This window comes from Sinocyclocheilus grahami, unplaced genomic scaffold (genome assembly GCF_001515645.1).
Source record: "Sinocyclocheilus grahami isolate Dianchi unplaced genomic scaffold, SAMN03320097.WGS_v1.1 scaffold221.1, whole genome shotgun sequence".
NCBI classification, from domain to species: domain Eukaryota; kingdom Metazoa; phylum Chordata; class Actinopteri; order Cypriniformes; family Cyprinidae; genus Sinocyclocheilus; species Sinocyclocheilus grahami.
In genome coordinates this window covers 1,706,140-1,729,436 of record NW_015505400.1, presented here as the reverse complement: position 1 = coordinate 1,729,436, position 23,297 = coordinate 1,706,140, and the positions used below count along the sequence as shown (strand labels likewise).

At 38.2% G+C, this 23,297-nt stretch overlaps 1 protein-coding gene across 3 annotated transcripts in view; it reads left to right on the top strand.

The window, feature by feature from the left end:
* The window catches only part of jmjd1cb (jumonji domain containing 1Cb), a 146,422-nt gene that overhangs the window by 70,988 nt on the left and 52,137 nt on the right, over positions 1-23,297 (top strand). For all 3 annotated transcript variants that reach the window (XM_016287334.1, XM_016287333.1, XM_016287332.1), the window contains exon 2: positions 4,122-4,286. In XM_016287334.1, the coding sequence (XP_016142820.1) occupies positions 4,122-4,286 (165 nt within the window). The remainder of the gene's footprint in view (positions 1-4,121; positions 4,287-23,297) is intronic.

Here is a 23,297-nt window from a genome sequence, read left to right as displayed (position 1 = left end):
TTTTTCCAGTTTGAATACAGACTCAAAAATAGTGCCAAACCCTCAGGCTTATTTTTTGGAAACCAGTTCTCCAGCCTATCACGCTACGCCCACCTTACACACACACATGCTGAGAAAGAGGAGACTTTGACAGGCCAGAAACATGCTGTCGTTACGACATGCTGCGTATGTTGAAAACGTCCAGCAGCTCAAACACATGTTCTCCCTCTTGTCTCACTGTCTCACAAACACACAAATGTCCTGCACACCAGCTCCGCTTTGAATCACATGGCCATGGGTTGTTTCACAGTTGAGGACAAGAGCGGGGCCGAGATGTGGTTTTAGTGCTGTGACTGTGAGGAAGGCTGGACATTCAGTGGGTCTGCAGTGACCACATCTGTCCATGAAATCAAACCAAAATGAGGTCATTTAAGGCCACTGAGGTTTTATGGCTGTGAAATTACACTGAAAGTAATTGAACTGTTTTCTGTAACAGTAAGTTGTTGTTTGAAAGATGCTTTTTTTTTTTAACACTTTGCCAGGAGTTCCCAAACTTTTTTGTTCCCAAACTAGCTGAAAATATTTTAAATGAAGTACCCCTTGAGATTTAAAGTTAATATTTCAATAATTTAATAACATATTCACATATTCTTGGTTATCTGATGTTGGTTAATGGTCAAATGACATGCAGGTTAAAGGATTAGTTCACTTCTGAATTAAAATTTCCTCATAATTTCCTCACCCCCATGTCATCCAATTCATGTCTTTCTTTCTTCAGTCGAAAAGAAATTAAGGTTTTTGAGGAAAACATTCCAGGGATTTTCTCTATAGTGGACTTCAGTGGGGTTCACTGGGTGGAAGGTCCAAATTGCAGTTTCAGTGCAGCTTCAAAGCGTTCTACACGATCCTAGACGAGGAATGAGAACTAGACAAGACGAGCGTTTGAGGTTAAAAAGTATATCAATTGTAATTTTTTTTTGAAAATGACAGATCGTTTCGCTAGATAAGACCCTTCTTCCTCGTCTGGGATCGTGTAGAACACTTTGAAGCTGCACTAAAGCTGCAATTTGGACCTTCCACCCAGTGAACCCCACTAAAGTCCAAAACCCTGGAATGTTTTCCTCAAAAACCTTAATTTCTTTTCGACTGAAGAAAGAAAGACATGAACATCTTGGATGACATGGGTGTGAGAAAATTATTAATTTTAATTCAGAAGTTAACTAATCCTTTAATAGATAAAAAATGTAATCATTTTTAGTAAGTGTTTTATTAAAAAAATGTTATAGCTTGAATTTAAAGTAGACTTAAACCTCGTAGTTGTGATTGTTTCTCAGTCACATTACTTTTACACTGGAGTTTTAGAAATTCAGTCAAACTGAATAATATAAATTAATATTGTATTAATATGTTTTAATTATAAAAATGAAAAAAAAAAAAAATGAATTGTGTAAATAAAGTAAACCCAGCCCATGTTGTACATTAAAATCTCAGCACATGTAGAGATGGAATTCACTGCATTTACTGTGAATTGAGTTGCTCTGAGATGCTGAAAACACTGGATCATAAGCTGCTCGCGTGTAAATGAACACAGTGCTGCACTTCACTCTGAAACACGCAGCGCATCAAACTAAACAGTTATTTAATTAAATCGCAGACATTGATTTATGATAATCACACTAAGCTACATGATTATTGTGCAGCCCACTTAATTTTTTTATTTTACATTCTATATAATTATTTAATCCGTTTTTAACCCTCTGGGGTCCGATGGTGATGTGGGGCCCTGGAAAAGTTTTGACATGCCCTGACATTTGTGTTTTTTTCAGTTGCTTACAGACATTTGAATGTCTAAAGTTTAATAACACTGTAATCAGCACTAACTGGGCTACAATAATGTGTGAGCAGCATGCATGTATGTGATTGTGTTTTTGAGAAAATAACGTTTATGCGTGCTTAGTGAAAAACTACAATTTTAAAGTCACTGAAATAAGGCCATAAAACACATACAGAACATTTGTTCACAAGACTTTTGAGAACTGATCTTGAAGTCTAGAGTTTTTGCTTCAAAATTATGTGAAAATCATCTTACTCACTCATTCACAGAAAACAATATATTGATTTAAATTTTCTAAGACACTTTTTGTGTAGAAAAGGTATATGCGAGTAGGCGTGAATGATCATGAATAATGATGTGATTCACACCTGAGAAGACAAAGGCCTGCATAATGAGCTGCATAATGAGCTGTCAGGTGTGTGACTGAGAGGGAATTGCTACAAGAAAGAATGTGAGGAAAAAATAAATTTATATATTTTTTGTTTGTAGTTTATTTAGAATACATATAACTATCACATAAAATAACTCATGGGAGTGTGTGCATCACATGGTCTTAGCTGTGGTCCAGGTTCTTGTGTGGGCAGGAACTTCAGAGCCTGTGGAACATGTCAACGTCAGTCTCTGGTTTCCATGACCAAGTGGGCTGCTTTGCTTTGGCTCTCTTTGCAACAGGTTCTTTTACACTGTTATTCTCACATCTGAAATAAAAAAGCAAGCATGCTGTTTACACAAACTACATTATTAACATTATTATGATGTTCACTGATACCAGTACTAATTTATCGAAACAAAGAACACAATTACCACATAGCAAAAATAGTGTACCATACAGCAAATAAATCAAATGAAAGTAACATCTGTAAAATAGTGAATGCACACTTACTCTAAGATTCTGAATGGAACGACACGTGTGCCTTTCTTGTGCAATTATGCAGCCACAGTCCTCAACGAAAACTGAAACATTTGTTAGCAATTACCAGAAGATGCATAGCTGATAAATAAATTGCATCACTGATAAGAAAGGACGCGCGTATATGTCTGTCGATGCATCACTTATTTACAGCTTACTTGATACGTTTACACATCAGACGATCAAGAACGCCAATGACTGAGTATAAAACATTCAACATATTATGTTTGTTGATTGTACATTTAGTCAGGAATCATGGTTTGGAAAAAAGTAACTAGTAAAATATGTACAAGTTATGTCACAGTAACACAATAGCAACTAATGCAAGTAGGCAAATAAAAAAAGACTTACTATATCCTCCACTGAATATCACGCCGACGCGTTCTTCTGAGGAAAATCCAAAGCTTATTCCTCTCAGCGCGAAGTAGCCAAGATGAACTTGAGGGAAAGTCTCGCTGCTTTGTTTGCTGTGATGTGGGCATTTACATGCACGCATCTCACGTGGACGATTGTAATATCAAATGCGCGATCAGCGTGTGGGCGCGGTCACATTAGCGATAATGAAGGCGACGGCCAAGACTTGACATCACGTTGGCTTCATACTGATTACTTTGTCACATAATATTTGTTTTCGTCATGACTTCGTTTAAAAGTAGACATGTTCAAATCTGCAAAAAGTTCCGCCGCCGGAACTGTCGACCCCAGGAGGTTAATCAAATCTTGAACCCCATACAGTTGTGATGCCCTATTTGGTAACCCTGCACTATACTAATGGAATGATTCATCTAGTCTATCCTCGTAAACACAGTCGTTTACGTCTTAAGCAAGTGTAAGCAGTTGGAATTTTTTTTACTGCAGTCTAAAATTTTGGTATTGTAACAACCTTATTTATTAGAATATAAGGTTACATAGGTCAAAAAACTATGGAAATAATAGCTGTTTATTATTGATTTATTTTTTATGGCGGGGCCATTTAAAATTTTGTCAGGGCAAGTAAAAATTTAAACCACTGGCCAATAGAAAAATAATTAGCGTTGAGCCTTGCATACAACTCTAAATTTAGTCACGCAAGTTGTCTGGTAAATATTAGTTGTGCTTCAAAATGTCAGCAGCAAACAACATCAAAGTTGAAATTGTATAGCAATTACAACATGGTGTACAAAGCTTGATCTGGTACAACACTTGCCCGGGGCTAATGCTGGATCTTGACGCTTCACTCATTAAAATTCAGTGCAGTGGGTAACTTTGATGTGAATCATGTGAAAGTCCTTAATGTTCCACATTAACACTGTTCCCACACCACTTATATGCTTGTATGCCTTGTATCGCTTCGAGTTTACGTGGGCTCTACAGGCCGAGTGCTCAGAGCATGACCCCTTTTCTTTGCTCTTTCTGCAGGTGTACGTTGAGTTTGACGACCTCGAGTGGGATAAACGTGAGTGGGTCAAGGTATACGAAGACTTCCATATCTTTCTGCTGGAACATCAGCTGGTTTGGGCCAAAAGGAAGGAGGGTGCCCAGCTGCAGGGAACAAAAGCCAAGCAGATCCAGTGGCCAGCTCTGGTGAGTCATTCCTCCCAAGATCTTTGAGTCAGAGATGCACTGTGCGTTGAGCTGCAGCTGTGGAGTATTTAAAGTGGAACAAAAGCTCTGTGGAGGCAATATGACAGGATCTTTTATGCTGCTGAGATGATTTGGGGTTTGGATGTCTCTCAGATCAATGGCTCACGTCTGACAATAAGATCATTATTTGTTTAGAAGGGTTGCTGAAAAGACGAAAAATAACAGAGTGTTTGACATCCTTTAAAAGAGACGGAAAGGCAGTGAGCAAGAGATTGTAAATGTTTCATGGCTCACGCTGTTTGATTATGTAACGTGAGCAGCAGCACAGCGCCATCTGGGCCTGGCGCACGCGATAAAAGAGTTCAAAGAGAAATCCAAGTATGACACACGGGACGGTTGTCATAGCGCCCACACATGCACAGACCGACGACCCAGCATGTGTCGTGGTGCACTTATCCACACTGAAAACTCGTGAGCCCCTTGCTGAGCAACCAGGAAGTTTTTCTTTTGCATGACATTTGCTAGGCTTGTGTGACATCTATACTGTTACTGGTGTTTTTAAATGGATTTTTACTTCAATTAAGCTATAAGGTACAAGAGGTTGTTATATTGTGAATTTAGTCTAAGCTAAAGGGTGTTGTTAGGCACGACAGACAGCATGACTATATTTGCAATACAGTTGAAGTGGTAACTTCATAATAACAATATCAGGGACACATATTTTCATTAAAACATTATTTTGTTTTGTAAATGCATGAAACATGCAATCTAAGGTTACTAGTTTGCCTTTACACATGCAGGTATATACACTACAAATATTTGGAATCATTTCGATTTGTTTATGTCTTTGAACTAAGTTTCTTATGCTCACAAAGTCTGCATTTATTTGATCAGTAAAAACAGTAATATTGTGAAAAATGATTAAATTAAAAGAACTGTTTTCTCTTTGAATATATTTTAAAATCTATTGCTGTAATGGCAAACCTGAATTTTTAGCAGTTATTACTCTAGTCTTCAGTGTCACATGATCCTCCAGAAATTATTCAGATATGCTGATTTAGTGTTCAAGAAATATTTCTTATCAGTTTTGAAAACAGTTTTAGCTGCTTAATGTTTTGTGGAAACTATAAAACACTGTTCAAAAATCTGGCGCAAATAAAAGATCAAAAGTGACAGTCTGTAACGTGGCTGACGAGACGTGAGACGTGTGGATCCATCTGCAAGCTTTTTATTCAAGAGACGTGGTAAACAGGCAGGGTCAAACAATGGCAAACAGATATATGGCGGGCAAAACACAAGAATAGTCCCAGGGCTAGCGTAGGTCACCGATCGGCAGACAGAATCACAGGGGTGAGACGAGAGAGGGAAAAATCCAGGAAAACAGGCAAAGATCAGAAACCGCGAAAACAGGCAAGGCAAAACAAGGAAAACACAGAGACTCAGAATGGGGTTCGGAATGGGGTACGGGCTAAACAATACTCAGCAGAGAATGGTGGTTTGAGTGGGTGTTATAGTGAGTGAGGTGATAAGAAACAGCTGTGTGCAATGAGTGCAATCAGTGCAGTGTGCAAATCGTGCAATGAATGATGGGATATGTAGTGCTATGCAACCGTTTGTGTTGTGCGAGAGTCAATGTAAAGGAAAGGGTGACCTCTGGTGGTGAATAAACGGAAGTCCATGGACCGAATTCGTGACACAGTCAAGCCATATTGTAACAAAATATTTATATTTGAAAAAATGCTGTTCTTTTTAACTTTCTATTCACCAAACAATCCTTTTTGATGATGATTTGATGAAATGATTTTTAAGTCAGTTTAAATGAGTTGTACAACCAAGTTGATTATACTTAAAAATTTAAGGCAGCAACTGAACGTACGTTTTTACGTTGAAGTAGGTGGAAAGTGTTAGCATATCACAGTTTCTACAAAAATATTATGCAGCAAAAACAGTTTTCAACATTGATAATAGTAAGAATCATTATTAAAAAATGAGCACCAGTAATGGTAATAATAATTGAGGAGCAAATCAGCATATTAGAATAATTTCTTATAGGATCATGTGACACTGAAGACTGGAGTAATGATGCTGAAAATTCAGCTTTGCCATTATAGAAGTAAATTACATTTTAAAATATATTGAAATATTGAAAAACAGTTATTTTAAATTGTAATATTTTTTGATAATATAATATTTCGAATTTTCGATCAAATAATTGCAGCTATAATGAGCATAAGACGTTTTTCAAAAACATAAAAAAAGTCTTAATGATTCCAAACTTTGACAGGTACTGTACACAGTGTCTAGGTAAACTAGGTCATAGCTCTTACCATATTTAGCACGACTGGAACAGCGTGTTTACTAATCTGCATCCAGGAGTGTGATTATCTGTTGTCTTTGGATGGGTTAGTCAAAATTTGTGATTTAACCTTTGTTTTCTGAGTGATTTAACTGGAGAGAGATAATGATGTAGTCAGTAGACTACACTCAAGTCTGTTGACCATGTTCCAATGTTCAGAAAAAACATGCACTGTCATTGTGAATTAGAATTCTCCATGCTTTTTGTGTTGCTTTTTAAAATCGGGAACTATTTTGTTATCGATTCTTCCTCCGTTCTTTACACTTTACACTCTTCTGCCTCTAATGGGTTTTTACAGTTGTCAAACAGCTTAATAACAACCTAATTACTTTACTCAACGCCTGACCAAACAGCAAATAACCCACAAGCCTTGTGTGATTGTGTTGTTCTCTGGTCTTCTTTGGAAGCTGTTATTTTGCTGTTGTCTTACCCTCTTTTAAGTTTCTTGTGTCCCTCGCTCGCACACAATTGCCTTCACAGCTCCATTATTTATGGCTGCCATTGGAAGAGAGTTTACTGCCACCAAATCCCCTTACTCAGCACTGCCTCTCTCTCTTTCTCTGTTTTTACAGCACACTTTGGCCTTTCTCTGTAGGTCTGTTGATATATGGGCCCCAGCTTGAGCTGATTGTGTTCAGATTGGAGCACTGGATCTTTTACCTGAATATAACCTGGGCATGTTTTTTCAGTGTTTCCTGCACATCTTTGGATTGTGCAGTTATTCCCCGTTGAATGCGACAACAAACATGCAGCGTAGTCCCATTTGTGAATGATTTGGGGTTCTTCAGCCAAAACGATTTAAATCATGTTCAAACTCATGAATTATTTTATATTGTTGAATCGTAATTGACTGTGATATTACTAACTTTTGGTATATCCACTACCATTCAAAAGGCCATTTATTTGTGTGCCTGTTGGTTGTCTGTTTGAGATGAGCTCACATTGTGACAGATGTGGTGCAACTTGTTTGCAACTGTCAGTCTTCCTGTCTGATTGTTAGTGATGACTGTGGATGCTCGTTCTTCCACAGACACAGCTCCTCCTGCACATGCTCCACAAGGCCGTCATGTATTTACGACATCCTGTAAATCGCCTTTGTCCAGCACTGTATTTTACACATCCACACTGATGTGGCCAACTCTCTGATGGCTTAATTGTGTTTAGCCCTGCTTGCCTCGTAGCCTCAAGGGCGATCTTTACTGCTGATAAATGCTTAGACCCCTGCCCCGCTTTCTTGTTTAATGAAAGCTGTCTGCGTTCATTGTGTACGAGGGATGAAGTCACTCCGTAGAAGGAACAACGCTGTGGATTATAATCTTCAAACCCATTATTTTCATCGGCCCACATGAGTGACTTTAATAAACGGTTTGGCTACAATGTTTTGGCTTGATTATTATGATGTGAAAAGAGTGTGTAAGAGGCCTTACACACAAAAACCTTTTCTTCCCTTTCTGTTTTCTGCTGTTGGACAGTAAAGCTGAGTAATATGAGTTTTCCTTATAATCTTAACTGTAATCGCTGATTAAAGCGCAAGGGTTTGGTAGTTCAGATGGTGAAATGGATGTTGTATAACACACATTGTTATTTTTAGTCTTTTTGTGATCTTGCCGAACAGCTGTTGAGGTGATAACACGTAGTAATTGGTTTAGTGTTTCTCATGTGGCATAGCAACAGATCAGCTAACACCTAGAGAATGTTTACCATGTGCTCACTATAGTCCTTACTGATTATTTCTCTATAAAAAATGTTTGCCACAAGAAACAGTGAACTTTTGTGTTGTGCTATTTTTAGTGAAAATACACTTTCTGGTTTGAATAAGACCATATGAATGAACACAAGTTCTCAGCAGTGCTCGATTATAAATTGTTTAAATGTGCATTTAACTTAAAACTATTTCACACCAATTAAAATCCAGTATCAACTAAAATGCAACCATGTTGCAATGGGGTATTATCTTCAATTTTGTAAAATAATGAATTTACATATTATGTTCATTTTTATTATACAGTGTTTCTGTTTTAGAGATAATAATAATAATAATAAATGTACAATAATAGAATAGTATCATCATCATCATCATCTGTAAGACAGAAATAAAATAATTATAATCATTATTGTTATTATTATTACATAATAATTAATCTCGCTGTCCGAAACCACAGCGTTTTCTGTTTATCTAGTTTCTGTCTGTGTTTATGTGGTGCTGCTGGTTAAAGATGCTTCGCTTCTTGTGACCTTTGCTTCTAGTTTCTTTCTGACTCGCAATAAAAATAAGCCTGAGGGGAAAATACTCTCTCTCCTGCTATAGTATCATTTTCGGGACACGCCCTGTCAGATTGTATGTTGGCAATGCAGAGGGCAAAGTGTCATCCATGTGTATTTTGTGCAGAGACAGTGTGAGAGAAGAGGTACGGACTCGTGGTACATTGAGACAGAGCAGTACACATCTTCCACTGCCAGCAGCACAGCTGGCTGCTTAATGGCAGCAATCATAGACAGCAGCGTATACAGGGATGGCCTGGGGCGGCTCTATCCTGCCTGCACTGAAAGGACTGTCTCTGTGAGTAATGAAGCCCGGCTGATGGGTGGGTGTGGGACATGACTTCACTAAAACCCTCCTCTGCACATTTGGCTTTGATTTGCGTTGGTGCTCGCTTGTGATTCAGGTTTCTTAGTATACTCCTCAGCCTAAAGAAATCCATAGTGTCATGGGAAAATGAGGCGGTCAACCTATAAACTGTAAAACAAGAAGACATTTGATTGTCATTGTCCTTTTCATTTATTTTCTTCACACTGCTGTCATAATTGTATGCAGTGCTGTGCCGTGAATACTTGTTATGCTGTTATACTGCCTTAGACTGTTTTAACGCTACATTATAGCTGCATATCACCCAGCTATTACTATTAAATAAAGTTAAAATTTTTTCCCGAAAACATATTCTGGCACATGAAAATACAGTGATAAAAATAAAACATTTTGTGTTGCATCCATTTAAAATGTCATCTAGGTAAAATCTAAACTCCTGGGCTGTCTGGGCTAACAGGAAAAAAAAAATTTCAATGACCCTTCACTGAGACTCCCATTTAAAAAGAATAACACAAAAAACCCTGTCTGTCGCCCCAAGGGCTGCTTCCTGTCATAATACTACTGTTTCTCTCTCTGTCATCTATCTTGTGATGCCAGAGGAAGCACCCCCACATCAGCAGCAGCTGTGTGGCAGGAAGTGAGACCTCTGTGGCTTACCTGTGTGTTATCTCTGCTCTCATGTGTGTGCATGTGTGTCATATAATGTGTCATTCTGAGGGCACGTTGCATAACACTCTCGTCTTTTTATCAGACCTGCAAGTAGTGACTGCAGGAAGGATATTAATGAGATGATTCAGTACATGGGGTCAGGCCTGCATCTTCACAGTGGGAGGTGCAGTTTTGTGGTGGGTCTCTAAAACATCTTCTCCCATTAGGGTTTATTTATAGAGAGACTTCCGTTTACACAAACCAGACTTGCTTGAAGCCTTTTGGACAGTTCATCCAGCGGTATGTTTAGGGGCTGTTCACACATGACACCGTTTTTGTGTTCTAGTTAGCTGGAGCGTGACTGAATGCAGCAGGGATTACAAAAAGTGTTTTTAGAAGTTAAACTAATTTTAACTAAACTAATTAAACTAATTTTATTTGACAATCTTTATGCTACAGTATATAAATATAAAGTTGGATATAGGGGTGTGCCACATCATATCATGTCATATCGCGATATCAATGATATAGTGATGTGATGACGTATGGCGGATATAAGTTCCCTAGCGCACAACAACACCACCACCACAAACACAATAGGTGTCTTTAGCGAAGCGGCATGGAGAGCTGGAATGCTTCTGAAACATGCCGTGGCTCCGCTGGTGTAAACACAAGCATTGACTAGAGTTGCCGCGTCGGAGCCGTAAAGGCCCGGGTATACTTCACTTTCCACGTTCTGTCTCGCGCACAGCCGCGTCCGCACAGCTTTCAAAGTATATTCAACCGCAGATGAGCGCGGACGAACGAGCTCGACACATATGCGCAGTACCACCTACTCTTGTCTCAACATTCACCTCGCGCATGCGCTATTGTATGCGAACCATCTGCGTCCGGTCTCCAAAAATGGGACGCGGACGGGTCCATCAGGAGTTATCCTCCTGATAACGAAAATGACGTAATGCAGACGGTGATGTGAATGGCAGACATTTAGGCCAAAGTGGATAAAGATAAAAATCATTGTCATTACTTTATATTTGTTATTAAAGAATAAGAACAAAGATACACATTAAAAATGCACATAATATACAAATAAAACAAACAGTGATTTATTTTTCAGGTACAGTAGGTGTATATAGGAATAGCATTGAATAAATTGAATAAACAAATATTCAAAGAGTGATTCTTCTGTGTTTTATCGTTTTATTAACATTAAAGGGATAGTTTACCCAAAAAATTAAATTGTCATTATTTACTCACTCTCATGTTGTCCCAAACCTGTATTAATGTCTTTCTTGTGCTGAACACAAAGGAAGATAGTTGGAAGAATGTGGTTAACCAAACAGTCGCTGGTCCCCAGTGACTTCCATATTATTTTTTTTCCTACTATCAAAGTCAATGGGGACCAACAACTGTTGGTTACGCACATTCTTCTTGGGTGAGCTATCCCTTTAATTACAAGCGGCAGCATGTTTAGTACTATTAGTCTGCTGTCACTTTAAGACCTGCACGGATCTAATATACTGTTTACTTTCACTTTAGACATAACCAACTGTGTTTATATGTAAACCTTGTGTGTTTTTGAAAGTATTAGCACAATCAGACTTAGAAGATAACAGTCCAGTAATCAGATGCTGTTTGACAAGCATTTTAGCGTGCGCGAGCTTCAGGTGTACGCGCTCAAAAAAAGTGCGTGTCAGAACAGCTTGCGAATTAAATGTTTAACCATCAAGGCTTTAAAACCCATGCAAATAATGTACTTTTGTGATAGCGAATAAGTGCAGTGTCCCGTGAGTGTAACTCTACCGCTGAGTAACATTTGATGTGAATGTAGCCTATACCGAGTTGTACAGTATATTGAGAATGAGGCACCAGAACTGCAACTGACAGAATGGGCGCAGTAGCACGATACTACGATATTTCTTCAAAAGCAGATTGTGGAGACATTTTAATCATCCACGATCAAAAATTGTGAAATCGTGATACCCATACTCAAGACTGAGTGTGTTGAAGTCTTCGCACTATGGTTACACACACCTGCCCTATAGAAGGTCACTGCTCTAGCGTTCTCTGCCTGTCCCTGTTGCTTATTCTGTCTCTTGGGCACATGTGTCGTACACACGCCTCTGCTAAGCCCCACGATCTCTGCTGGAGTCCTTTGATGAAAAAGAGACTTTCTTATTAATGTCACACGCTTTAAATCTGTGCTACACGCTCTCGGCGCGGAGGGAAACGGGAAGAGAGGATTATTTGCCGAGAAAGATGTAGCCGGTGACAGAGGAGCCGCGGAAATAAATATGCTCGCACACCTGCTCGAAAACGGGCCGCATCGTACCACTGCGACCCAGAAATGCTTGCATGTGCCGCCTCACATGTCCTACGCAACTGTTTAAAGGAATAGTTTACATAAAAAAGAAAATTCTGTCAACATCTACTCACCCTTATGTTGTCGCAAACTGACTTTCAATTTTCTTTCTTTTGTTCCGACAGAAAGGAAATTAATGGTGAACAGGGACTGTCAATCTCCAAATATGATGATAAATCCATCATAAAAGAATCATGAAGTACACTGTAAAAAATGATTTTTCGAAGTTGTTAATAAACATTGAAGTATGTTTTGCAAGTCGTTATACTTGCTGATTCTTTGTAAATAATGGTGAAATTTACTAGCAATTTTCACTAGCATTTTTGAGTGAAACTTGTTTCTACACCAAATTTTTGCTCACTGTAGTCCATATTATCTGTATTCCAAGCTATACTATATTGTGTGTGGAACAGACCAGATTTAAATCAAAATCATTCACTATTTGCTGATAATCTTCTCTGCCACTGTATACTGTAAATATCATATTATTACTAATAAATATCATTCATGCGATTTGAATATGTGCATATTCAAATTGGTGCACTTCAATCGGTTATGAGACATACAAAACCAATAACGTTTATTACCAAATTTTTTATTGAATGGAAAAGAGCAGCATGACCACTTTGCTAAATTTCTCTTTTTGTGCTCCAGAAGAAATAAAATAAAACAGGTTTGGAGCAACGTGAAGATGAATAAATAATGTCAGAAATGTCATTTATAGGTGAATTTGTTATTTATTATCATTCCATAATGCACAAGTGGTTTAGTTCATTCCTTGTAGTGAGGTTTAACTGATTGAGTCATTCATTTGTTTTTCATGTTTGTTAAGATAAAGAATAGCACATTAGAAGTTTATCAGCTGAGGTTGCAGTGTTACCTAAGTTCGCTGGCTTTGCTATTTCTATGCGGGCAGGCGGTCAGGTGATAAGCATGTTCTTAAGTAAGTTCAGTGGTACGCAGGTGTTTGGGTCAGCATTAGATCAAGGCCACTCTGCACTGTTGTGGCACCCTATTATACAAGTGGAAGCCAGTGATGTAACCAGTGATATTACATCCCTGCATTCTTGTTCTTTCATCTAATGAAGCAGGACTTTGTCATCCAGACACATGTCTGGTGATTACAGACTTCAGAGTTACAGATTTCTCCTGCAAATGCAACAAATTAGCGCTGTGCTCTGCCACCACGCTGGGATCAGGAAATAAGAGAGGCGATGGTGTGAATTTGGGGCATCTATGAGTGAGGATACTGCAGGTTCAGTGCTCTTTGCAACAAGGTGAGTCAGTTTAAAGAGAGTCGGAGTAACACGCACTGGATATCAGGAAATATATGTGAATTATCAATGTCAGCCAGTTTTGTTTCTGTAATGTGACACATTTTTGTGTGAAACTGGGATACTAAAGAAGAAAAAAGTAAGGTAGGACATTTTTTGAATCAGTGAGGAATCCAATAGCATGTGTGGCCTAAGTGACATCAGAAAAGAAAAGTTGTGACCACCACCAGAGGTGGTGGAGAAAGTAATTACATTTTGATGAAGGATTATAAATACAAACCATTTTTTTCTTTGGAACATGCTCAGTAAGATCAGAAACATCCATTAAGAAAGTAAATATGGTCAATTTTGAATTCATGTTTACTTTAAAGGCTTGCTCTTGCTTGTGGCATAGATTCACTGAGATCTGAATAAAGCTAGGTAATGTAAAAAGCTAAAGGCCAGTGAGCACTGCAGCTGCGTGTCAGCCTGTAAACAACACGGCTTTCTGGGTTAGGGGTCGTTTATTTTGTCTTTCTGCCAGATATTACATCATACCAGCTGAAACTGCTAGATCTATGGGCCGACTGACCCGATGAAGGTCAAGTCCTCCCCCTGTTCATTTGATCAGACTGCAGTGCACCCAGACCACTGCGTCTCCAATCTAAAGACATTAATTAATACTGCCGGCCTGTGTTCAGACAGAGAGAGGGCATGAGAGAGAGAGAGCGGAGTGCCCGTCTTATAATAAATGTAATGCACGCTTGCCCTTCCTCTTTCTTTACAGATTTCTTTTTGGCTGCTTGCCTCCAGCTCCAGAAAAATGTTATTTGGCAGGCTGTTCTGTCCTCATTCTGAGACTTTCATGTTAGAGCTTTGACAGAGAGAGAGAGAGTGGAGAAACAAGCTGAAATCAATGAGACTTTCAAATTAAAGGGTTTATTTCTGTATAGAAAATAGTGTGTTGTGATTATCTCCTGTCGTATTTTGGTTTTAATGTGTGGAATAAAGTGTTTTCTTTTTTGTTTTTTTTAAATACAGTATTTAAAGTCAACATGAAATCAAAATGGACTTTATTTACACTCTTATTACACATTCCTGGCCCTATTGTGTACAATTCATCAGTGCATGCTATTCCTAAGAAAACAATGTTTGTGTTTGTAATCTTTCATCAATATTTCATCCATCACTGAAAGTCTTTCTTTATCCTCTGCCGTCACCTAGCTACTGGCTAATGTTACCCAATAGTCAAATACATTTTAAGGGATTTATTTTAGCAAAGCCACATAAGATCTGGCCCCATTCTGGTATGTAATACCTGATTTTGCCATTCAAACAATTCCCCATGGATAAAATCAAGTCCTGCTCTTTTTTTTTTAAATTCAATGATTTGTATCACTTTATTATTTTGTTTAATGTAGACTTTGCCTGAAGTGTACATCATTTCCTTTGCATCAGTGCAAAGGCATTGGTCAATATGAAACCGCATTCACTAAAGTGACACATTTTTCAGTGAAATAGGATGTTCAAAGAAAAAAAAAACATAACTTTATCCATCAGAAATTAATTGAATCGTGGAAAGTGCCCATTTCATGCTATAATCGAGCCAGACCTGAAAGCAAGCTTGCTGAAACAGTCTTAATAGCTATATATACTGTATATATTTCAGGTGAAGTCAGTGGAAAGGTTGTTTTCAGAGGTTATTTTTGTAAACACAAGACAATCTAATTATGCACTGATGAATCTGGTATGTTAAGTCCAAGAATGAGCATTAAGAAATTCAAGAAGCTGAATTTTGATTGGGTTGATCGTGGAAAGTGCCCATTTCATGCTATAATCGAGCCAGACCTGAAAGCAAGCTTGCTGAAACAGTCTTAATAGCTATATATACTGTATATATTTCAGGTGAAGTCAGTGGAAAGGTTGTTTTCAGAGGTTATTTTTGTAAACACAAGACAATCTAATTGTGCACTGATGAATCTGGTATGTTAAGTCCAAGAATGAGCATTAAGAAATTCAAGAAGCTGAATTTTGATTGGGTTCTGCTGATAGACAATAGCATCGTGTATCGACGATAGTCAGAGTTATTGCCTGTGGCTGATGCCTTTGACGATGACAAGACGATTATTATTATTATTATTATCATCATCATCAGGCTAGTAATACTAATTAATATTAGAGCTTATTTGTTCCATCATATTTCTTTTTCCGCATTTTTACAGTTTTGCACGTTATAACCAATCACACACGATTCCATTGAGTTTATGAATGCAGTGACCAATCAGAGGCATTCAGATGAGTCATCGCTGAACTACCGGAGTTTTGTTGTTCACTGCACGCGCGCACTGACTAATTTCTGCTCTCTCGTGAATTCTCTCATCATAGACAACAAAGTGCAGATGTATGTGCAATTTAAGTTAAAAATATTTATTTATCATACAGTGTCGATAGCTTAACTGATTATAATGGGAGTGTTTTTTAAAGTGCATAAACTCGCGCTAGACTGAAGTCATGTTCTTTTTGATAATGTAAATGTAAGCATTATAATTAGTAACTTACAATGTACAATTAAATTGTTATCATGTTAAATACGATATGGGCCGATACCGATATGGTGGCCGATATATCGTGCATCCCTAACAAATTCAGTCATATTAAAAATATTTCATGGCATGACATCCTAACATTAGGCTGCTTTTAGCCTTACCCTGTACATAATTAATTTAATTAGCATGATAATATCGTGTATCGGCGATCTCACAGGCTGACGATAGGACGAAATGACTATGGAGCATATCACCTAACACTATCGTATCCATACCTAAATATCTTCTCTAAAGCTTTAGATTCTGTTGTCTTATGCAAAAGCAGATGCACAGAAAATCTAAAATGCTTTGGGAACAGCACAGATGTTTTCATCTGCCTGAAGAATTTGATTTCTGTGCAGAGATGGTGCCCTGAAAATATCTTGTTCTCAGAATGCACTCACTGCGGTAGCTGTGTATTATTTATAGCTTTACTTTGAGTTTTTTCCATGTGACCTCATTTTCGTTGGGGATGATGGGTTTGACAGCGACCGCAGCACGAGAGAGAGAGAGAGAGAGAGAGTGGTACAGACACAGTCTTTTCCTCAGCCAATGGGAGAAAAATAGGCTTGTGAAAGGACTGAATGCATGGCCTGGCTTCTGTCGTTTTTGTAAAGCCCTGTTATTCACAACACCAGAGTTAGTCTCCTATAGCCAGATGTGACTGACAGTGCAAAGTCTGGCCTTCATATAAAGCACCATAGACAGTTAGAATACCTTGTAAACCCAATTGTGCTTCCATGCACCAGCCAATCGGATTACAGCTTTCCTGATGAGGAAATGCTGTCCTGTTTTGTGACATAAGCATATAGTCATTGAGCAGACTGTTCGTGGTCTGTGAACGTGCCACCACAGGAGACTAGTCTAGAGTGATTTTTGATTAGTTAGATTTTTTTAAGGCAAGTGATTACACACAATTTATCATAATTTTAGACATACATTTATCATTGCTTTTGAGTTAAATCACCTCAGTTATGTTGAGTAGATTCCAGTATATTCAAATTGTGTTTTTGAGTAAATGGAAACCTGACCTGTTAGTGTTTGACCTTCTTTTATGTTGTACATTTAAAATAATTTCTGCAGCAACAGCACAGCAGGCAGTAGGAAGTTACTTATCACTGCACTGGCATTAGCACAGCTATTGCTCATTGAGAGAAGCAACATATATTAATACATATACAGCCACCCACAACCAAACCATAACCACTTTTCAACACAATGGTAACCATAAAAGCTTCAGCATAAACAGAAACTCTTTTAAATGTCAAACATAACTGAACAGTGAACTATTACAGGGCTTTCCTTCCACTCACAAACATAAAATAACACTTGATTTCAACATTTACCCCCATGAGTCTGCCAATTGCAAAGCATGCTGGGAACTAAACTTCTACTAGTTTCAGTTAATGCAACAAAAATGATTCTTAACATAAATGGCTTCAACTTTACATATATTTAAGTGTTTTCACCACAATTAAATTAAGTTAGGACAAAATGTCTAGCAATTGTGTTGCTTTAGCTCATTTTAAATTGAACAAGCAGCAAACATTTTTTTTATTGTGTACACTACAAGAGATAGAGAAACTGGCCATTGTTTGGTGGAGGGGACTGCGTTCCCTCAGGAAGTTTGTTCAGCTGCGATTGTACACTTAGTGAAACCCTATCAGGACCACAGTACTGCTGATAATAAAACTGTCATTTGCATATTCCAGCTGGCTTTGATTTTAAAGTTACAGCTCTCTCTCTCTCTCTCTCTCTTTGGTGCCGAAATACTACTCTTCTCTTAAATCCAATGTTATAAGTGGAATTTTGATTAATTTGCAAAGGAATTTTTAAAGCTTAATTGCTTTAAAAATCCAGCTATCGATAAAATGAGCCGTTAATTGTTTGAGTATTTCGTAGACATTCCTCCAAGGGCTCTTTGACAATAGTTGATGATATAATTATCCATCATAGTTTGTGGAGAGATTGTCCGTAGCCAGAGGCTCTCAGGAGATCAAGCTCTCCACTCAAGACATTCACACTGTGTGGAAGATTGGAGCAGTGCGTGATGGATTAAAAAATTTGTACTAGTTTTTCTATGCAAATCTTACTTTACATAAAATAAATGGCTACATGCAGTGGAGGAGGTGAAGGGAATTTAAAAATCACCACAAACACAAGTGTGGAAGTACAGGTGGGTGACTCACAAAACAGTAAGTCTACTGCTTTTAAAAGCCATGCAGTTCAAATCCTAGAAGTTGCGGACACCCCCGTTCACATTAGAGCCATCCATAACACTTCAGTAGTTCTCACAAAGGCGCAGCTATTTTTACAAGCCCAGCTTGAAAGAACACACACAAATTGATATCATGAGGCAAGGCGACCACAATCTCCCTTTTATCTGTCCAATCCCTAGGAGCAACAAGTGGGCCTGTTGACAGGGAAACAAAGGGACAGCTGTCTGGCCCCAGTGTCTTCCTCTAAGCTCCAGAACAGAGCTCCTGCTACCTTTAGAGACTTGTTCTGTTAATACTCATCCAGTCATCCAGCTCCTATGATGTATATGCATATATCGATAAAGCAATTAAATTATTTTTGCAGCCTCAAAAAATTGCTAAAAATAAGACAAAAATGTATTTGAACTTAAAGGGATAGTTCGCCCAAAAAAAGGAAATCCTGTCATCATTTACTAGTGATGCACTGAAATTTTTTTTTTTTTTTTACCGAAACCATCCATGGTGTCATGTTGTAGTAAAGTTCTTCAGCAATGAACTACCCCTGATATTTCAGTCAAACAAATCTTACATATTGCTACTATAGCATCATTTTTGGTTTTTGTTTAATGGATAGACACTGACAGATAATGTCAAATACATGTCAGATAGATAATGCCTCCATGTCAGATAAAACCACAGAAATTTTGGGATTTGTAATTGATGGCTTCTCATGTTAAACACATTTTTCAACAGTGCTGTTTATTTCTTTGTGTAAAACTCTTTAATGTGGAGCAAATCTCTAAGGCCAGTCAACAGATGTGGAATGTGTGAATTGTGCAATAAGTCACTAGAGTGTCGCAGCAGCAGCGAGTGTGTAAATAGTGTCTTTGTGTCTTATTTTAGAAGCAGTGCACAGTGACAGACTGAGATGGCTCATTGGCTGTTATTTGTGCCTATATCTTCTCAGAAACCACATGAAAGCAATTTAGTGTGTGTCCTGTCGTCTCTACTGTACATTCAGTGACTTCCTGTCTCTGTCTCACAGTTGAAAAGCTCCTTAAAAAGACGAAAAAATACTGCTGGATTCACTGCATGCTAGGGATGGGTACCGAAACCCGGTATTAAATGGGCCCCAGGGCGAAATTATGAAAGACCAGAGTATCGATAAGCTCTGACGTTAACGGTTCTGCTGTCGGTACTGGAGAGATTTGGAAAACACACATAGCCTACATTTGTTATTGCTATATAGACATTATCTTGCAAATTCTATCTCACCAGAGTGAGATAATATTCAGACATTTGTCTATGATGCATTTTTGCTATTCGCAGTTCAGAAGCGAGATCGCGCCCACGCGGAGGAGCTAGAGCACACGCAAAATGAAAGCCCTGTTTAATTATGATAGAGGAGAGAACTAAACATTCAAACATCTGCATACACTTTAGGCCTGTGGCTGTGATATTAAGCTAATTTAATTTTTTATTTCGATTTTGGCTTCTAAGGATTTAAAAAAAAGAAGATATGAGGTAAAACTATTAAAAACTAGCCGCGTTTCGTCTAGCGCAACTTCCTTCCTTCGCATTCGTTCCTCCCTAAAACCCAAACTTAACACCAGAATCAGCACAATCGGTGATTGTTGTAAAATGCCGTCTTTACTGTTGCTAAATTGCGGGACATGTTTGATAATAAAACATTGAAAGCACAATAATCCGTGCAAGAGACACTGTTCCCCAGGCTGAAATGTGTGTGCGCACTCCAATACTGACCACAATTAGATAAGCAAAATATACTTTGGGCTTCGGGTGCACGTCCAAGCGATCAAACAGTTTATGTCAGTTGGGAGAAAATCCGATGTATGTCAGTATCATTTGTCTTAAAGTGACAGCAGTGACTGGCACTTGGGCAATCAATGTTAATCAAACAACAATGCAAAGAGAAAATCACTCACAGCTCTCAAGTTGAATAACGTTAGCTTTAATAAGCATTAATCTATCAGTTCATACAGTGAAAACTATGCAGTGTTCATTTACATTTGATTACTTTATTAGATTTATTTTGTAGGCTATATTGCTTACCTTAGTAGACCTTCATGAAAAAAAATAAGTTTGTTTTACTGTATTTGTCAGTTTGTTTCTTTGTTCATGTTCTTACTGTATAATTTCATTAAATATTTCTTTTACATTTCAGAATATAAAGCAATGTTAATTCAGCTCTTAATCTGTTTCATATATATATATATATATATATATATACTGTTAAAGTACCGGATCGATAAGCAGTATCGTAAGAGTAGTAATACCTTAACGATACCATCCCTACTGCATGCTGATTATGTAACACTCATATTCATACACATGCACTCATCACAACATATTTGATGTTGCTGAAGTGAATGTTCTCAGTGCTTCTTATGTCATGTTACAAGATTAATAGACCATGCTTTTGTTCATAATTTGATTCTATTGGCTACAAGTGGATTAACTGATGTTGAGTTGTGCTTGTCTGTTAGGTTAGTGTGTTCTGCAGAGCCCTTGTACACTGCTGATCAAGATCGACATGCTCAACAAAGATAAATAGATTTGTTTGTGTGGTATTAGAACAAAGACTTGGAGATCTGAAATACGGTTTATGTCCATGGGCTGTCTTTTAGGTGAAGTACTGTCAATGGGGGAGCAAAAGTTTGAAGAATGTCTTGCTGAGCAACTTCGTTAGCTATCCAAAGACCTATTGTCTATTTATTGGATCAATATATAACATAACCCAGCCTTTTCATCTCATTACATTCAAATCACACTGCTTGCTCACAGCTTGAGTAACAGTGCAAGAAAGACTGGTATATTGGCATATGGACAAATGTACTATAATATGGCGTTCCCGTTTTTGTTGATTTGTAAATCAGCATATTTGGGTTTAAATATTTAATACACTCAGATGATACACATTGATGCAGTGTTTTCAAGTCTCTGGTGTGGACAATCGTGGCCTGCATTGCGTGGACATGGCATTTACCTGTGGTAACATTTGTGTGATTTTTGTTGTGATTTGCAGTGCTGGTAAAAGAGAGAGAGAGAGACAGGAGGAAAACAAAGGCCTATTGACAGTCAGATGAATGTCTGTCCATTAACTGATCAGCTCTCCTGCTTGAGTCTCTCAAAGACAGCAGCAGACAGACAGATTGCATGTGTATTTGGAAGTACACTAGCATATGGATCAGATTTTTTTTATTGCACATTTACATCAAGACAGAGAACATACCAACCATCACAAGACATGCTTATTAAGATTTGATATATGAAATTTGATATGGAATTGACTCATGAATAAAGATGTAAAAGGAGGAACAGAAGACACAAAAATCTGTTTCAAACTGAAATCTCTTTTGTAAAAATTCCTTTACATTCCTGGAGCGTTCACCCGTCCATCCCCAAACCTGATCCACACAAGCTGCTCTCACTGCGTTGAAAATTACTCTCTCTTATTGATCAGGAATCATATGAGCTTGCTGATTAAAATCTTCACTGGTGAATTTCTTCCTTCTTGGCACACGGCACTTTTCTGGGCTGATGTATAATTGGCACCATATTTCATTTCCATGACCTTAAAAGCAGGAGATAAGGCGGCATTTGCTGAGGTTTATCCCAGAGCATTTGCTGAAACGTTAATTGCATAAATGCGATCACAACTGCCAAACTGCTACCTGACCCTTTCGGAATTTGAACGGTGAAAGATATTATGCAAAACAGGGAGAACAGAAGAGGAATGCTCGATTAAATGAAATGTCACAGTGTCTGGAGCTTCCGTTTGGCATTGGAGAAAATATTAAAAAATTGTAAAGCCTAGAGCGATGTTTTCTTCTCTCTGCAACTTGTGTGTGTGTGAATGTGTGGGTGTGTGAATTAGGGATGTGCCGAACCGATATTCATATCGGTTATCGGCTCCGATACTGCCATTTTTTGTCGGATCGGGTATCGTGAGAGAAGGCCGATCCAAATCCGAGATTGTGCGTATTATTCTGTGTTACTTTTGAAGCCATACGATAGCTTAAAGGGTTACTCCACCCCAAAATGAAAATTTTGTCATTAATTACTTACCCCCATGTTGTTCTAAACCCGTAAAAGCTTTGTTCGTCTTCGGAACACAATTTAAGATATTTTGGATGAAAACAGGGAGGCTTGTGACTGTCCCATTGACTGCCAATTAAATTACACTGTCAAGGTCCAGAAAAGTATGAAAGACAGCGTCAGAATAGTCTATCTGCCATCAGTGGTTCAACCGTAATGTTATGAAGCGACGAGAATACTTTTTGTAACCGAAGAAAACAAAAATAACGACTTTATTCAACAATTCGTCTCCTCTGTGTTTCTCCGCATCACCGTAGCGCCATTCCGCTGAACGCAAGCAGTGTATGCTCTTCTGTGTCAGCTGCGCTGCACGGATGTGCTGTTTTTGTTCAAATCAAAGCGTAAATACACGTAGAAACCGTATCCCTTTAATGTGAGCTACATATGAATATTTAAGTCCTTACATTAAAGTTCACACAAACTCTTTTCTCCGCTGTGGCTGTCAGTCATTCGTTCAGCCTTTAAACCCAGGTCGCATTCGGTTACGACAGTCAGCTCGGTACAGCTCTCTCCAAGATCATTCTGTGTTCCCATTATATACTTGATTTGCAAATAAATGTCTATGATTTTGCAAAAAGGACTTTATTTTCTTGCAGGAGTTTAATGTTGTTTTGTTACTTGCTACTGGGTGTTGTGAGAACAAAACACGGGCGTAGAAAATACTATAAATTGTTTTTAACGCGCACAGTAACTGAAATTTAAAACTGTTAAAAGAAAGGCTCAATAACTGTTGCACAGATATAATACACTACGCATCAATTTCTCTTCCCTTTGTGCTTTGCACTTTTTAATGCAAAGCGCTGTGTGCTGTGGCTCCGTGTTGCTTCAAACGCATCATTCTGCACACCGGATGCGCATATTGTAAGCGCTTCGTGCCGCACTGTATTTGTTTTGTCCTATCGA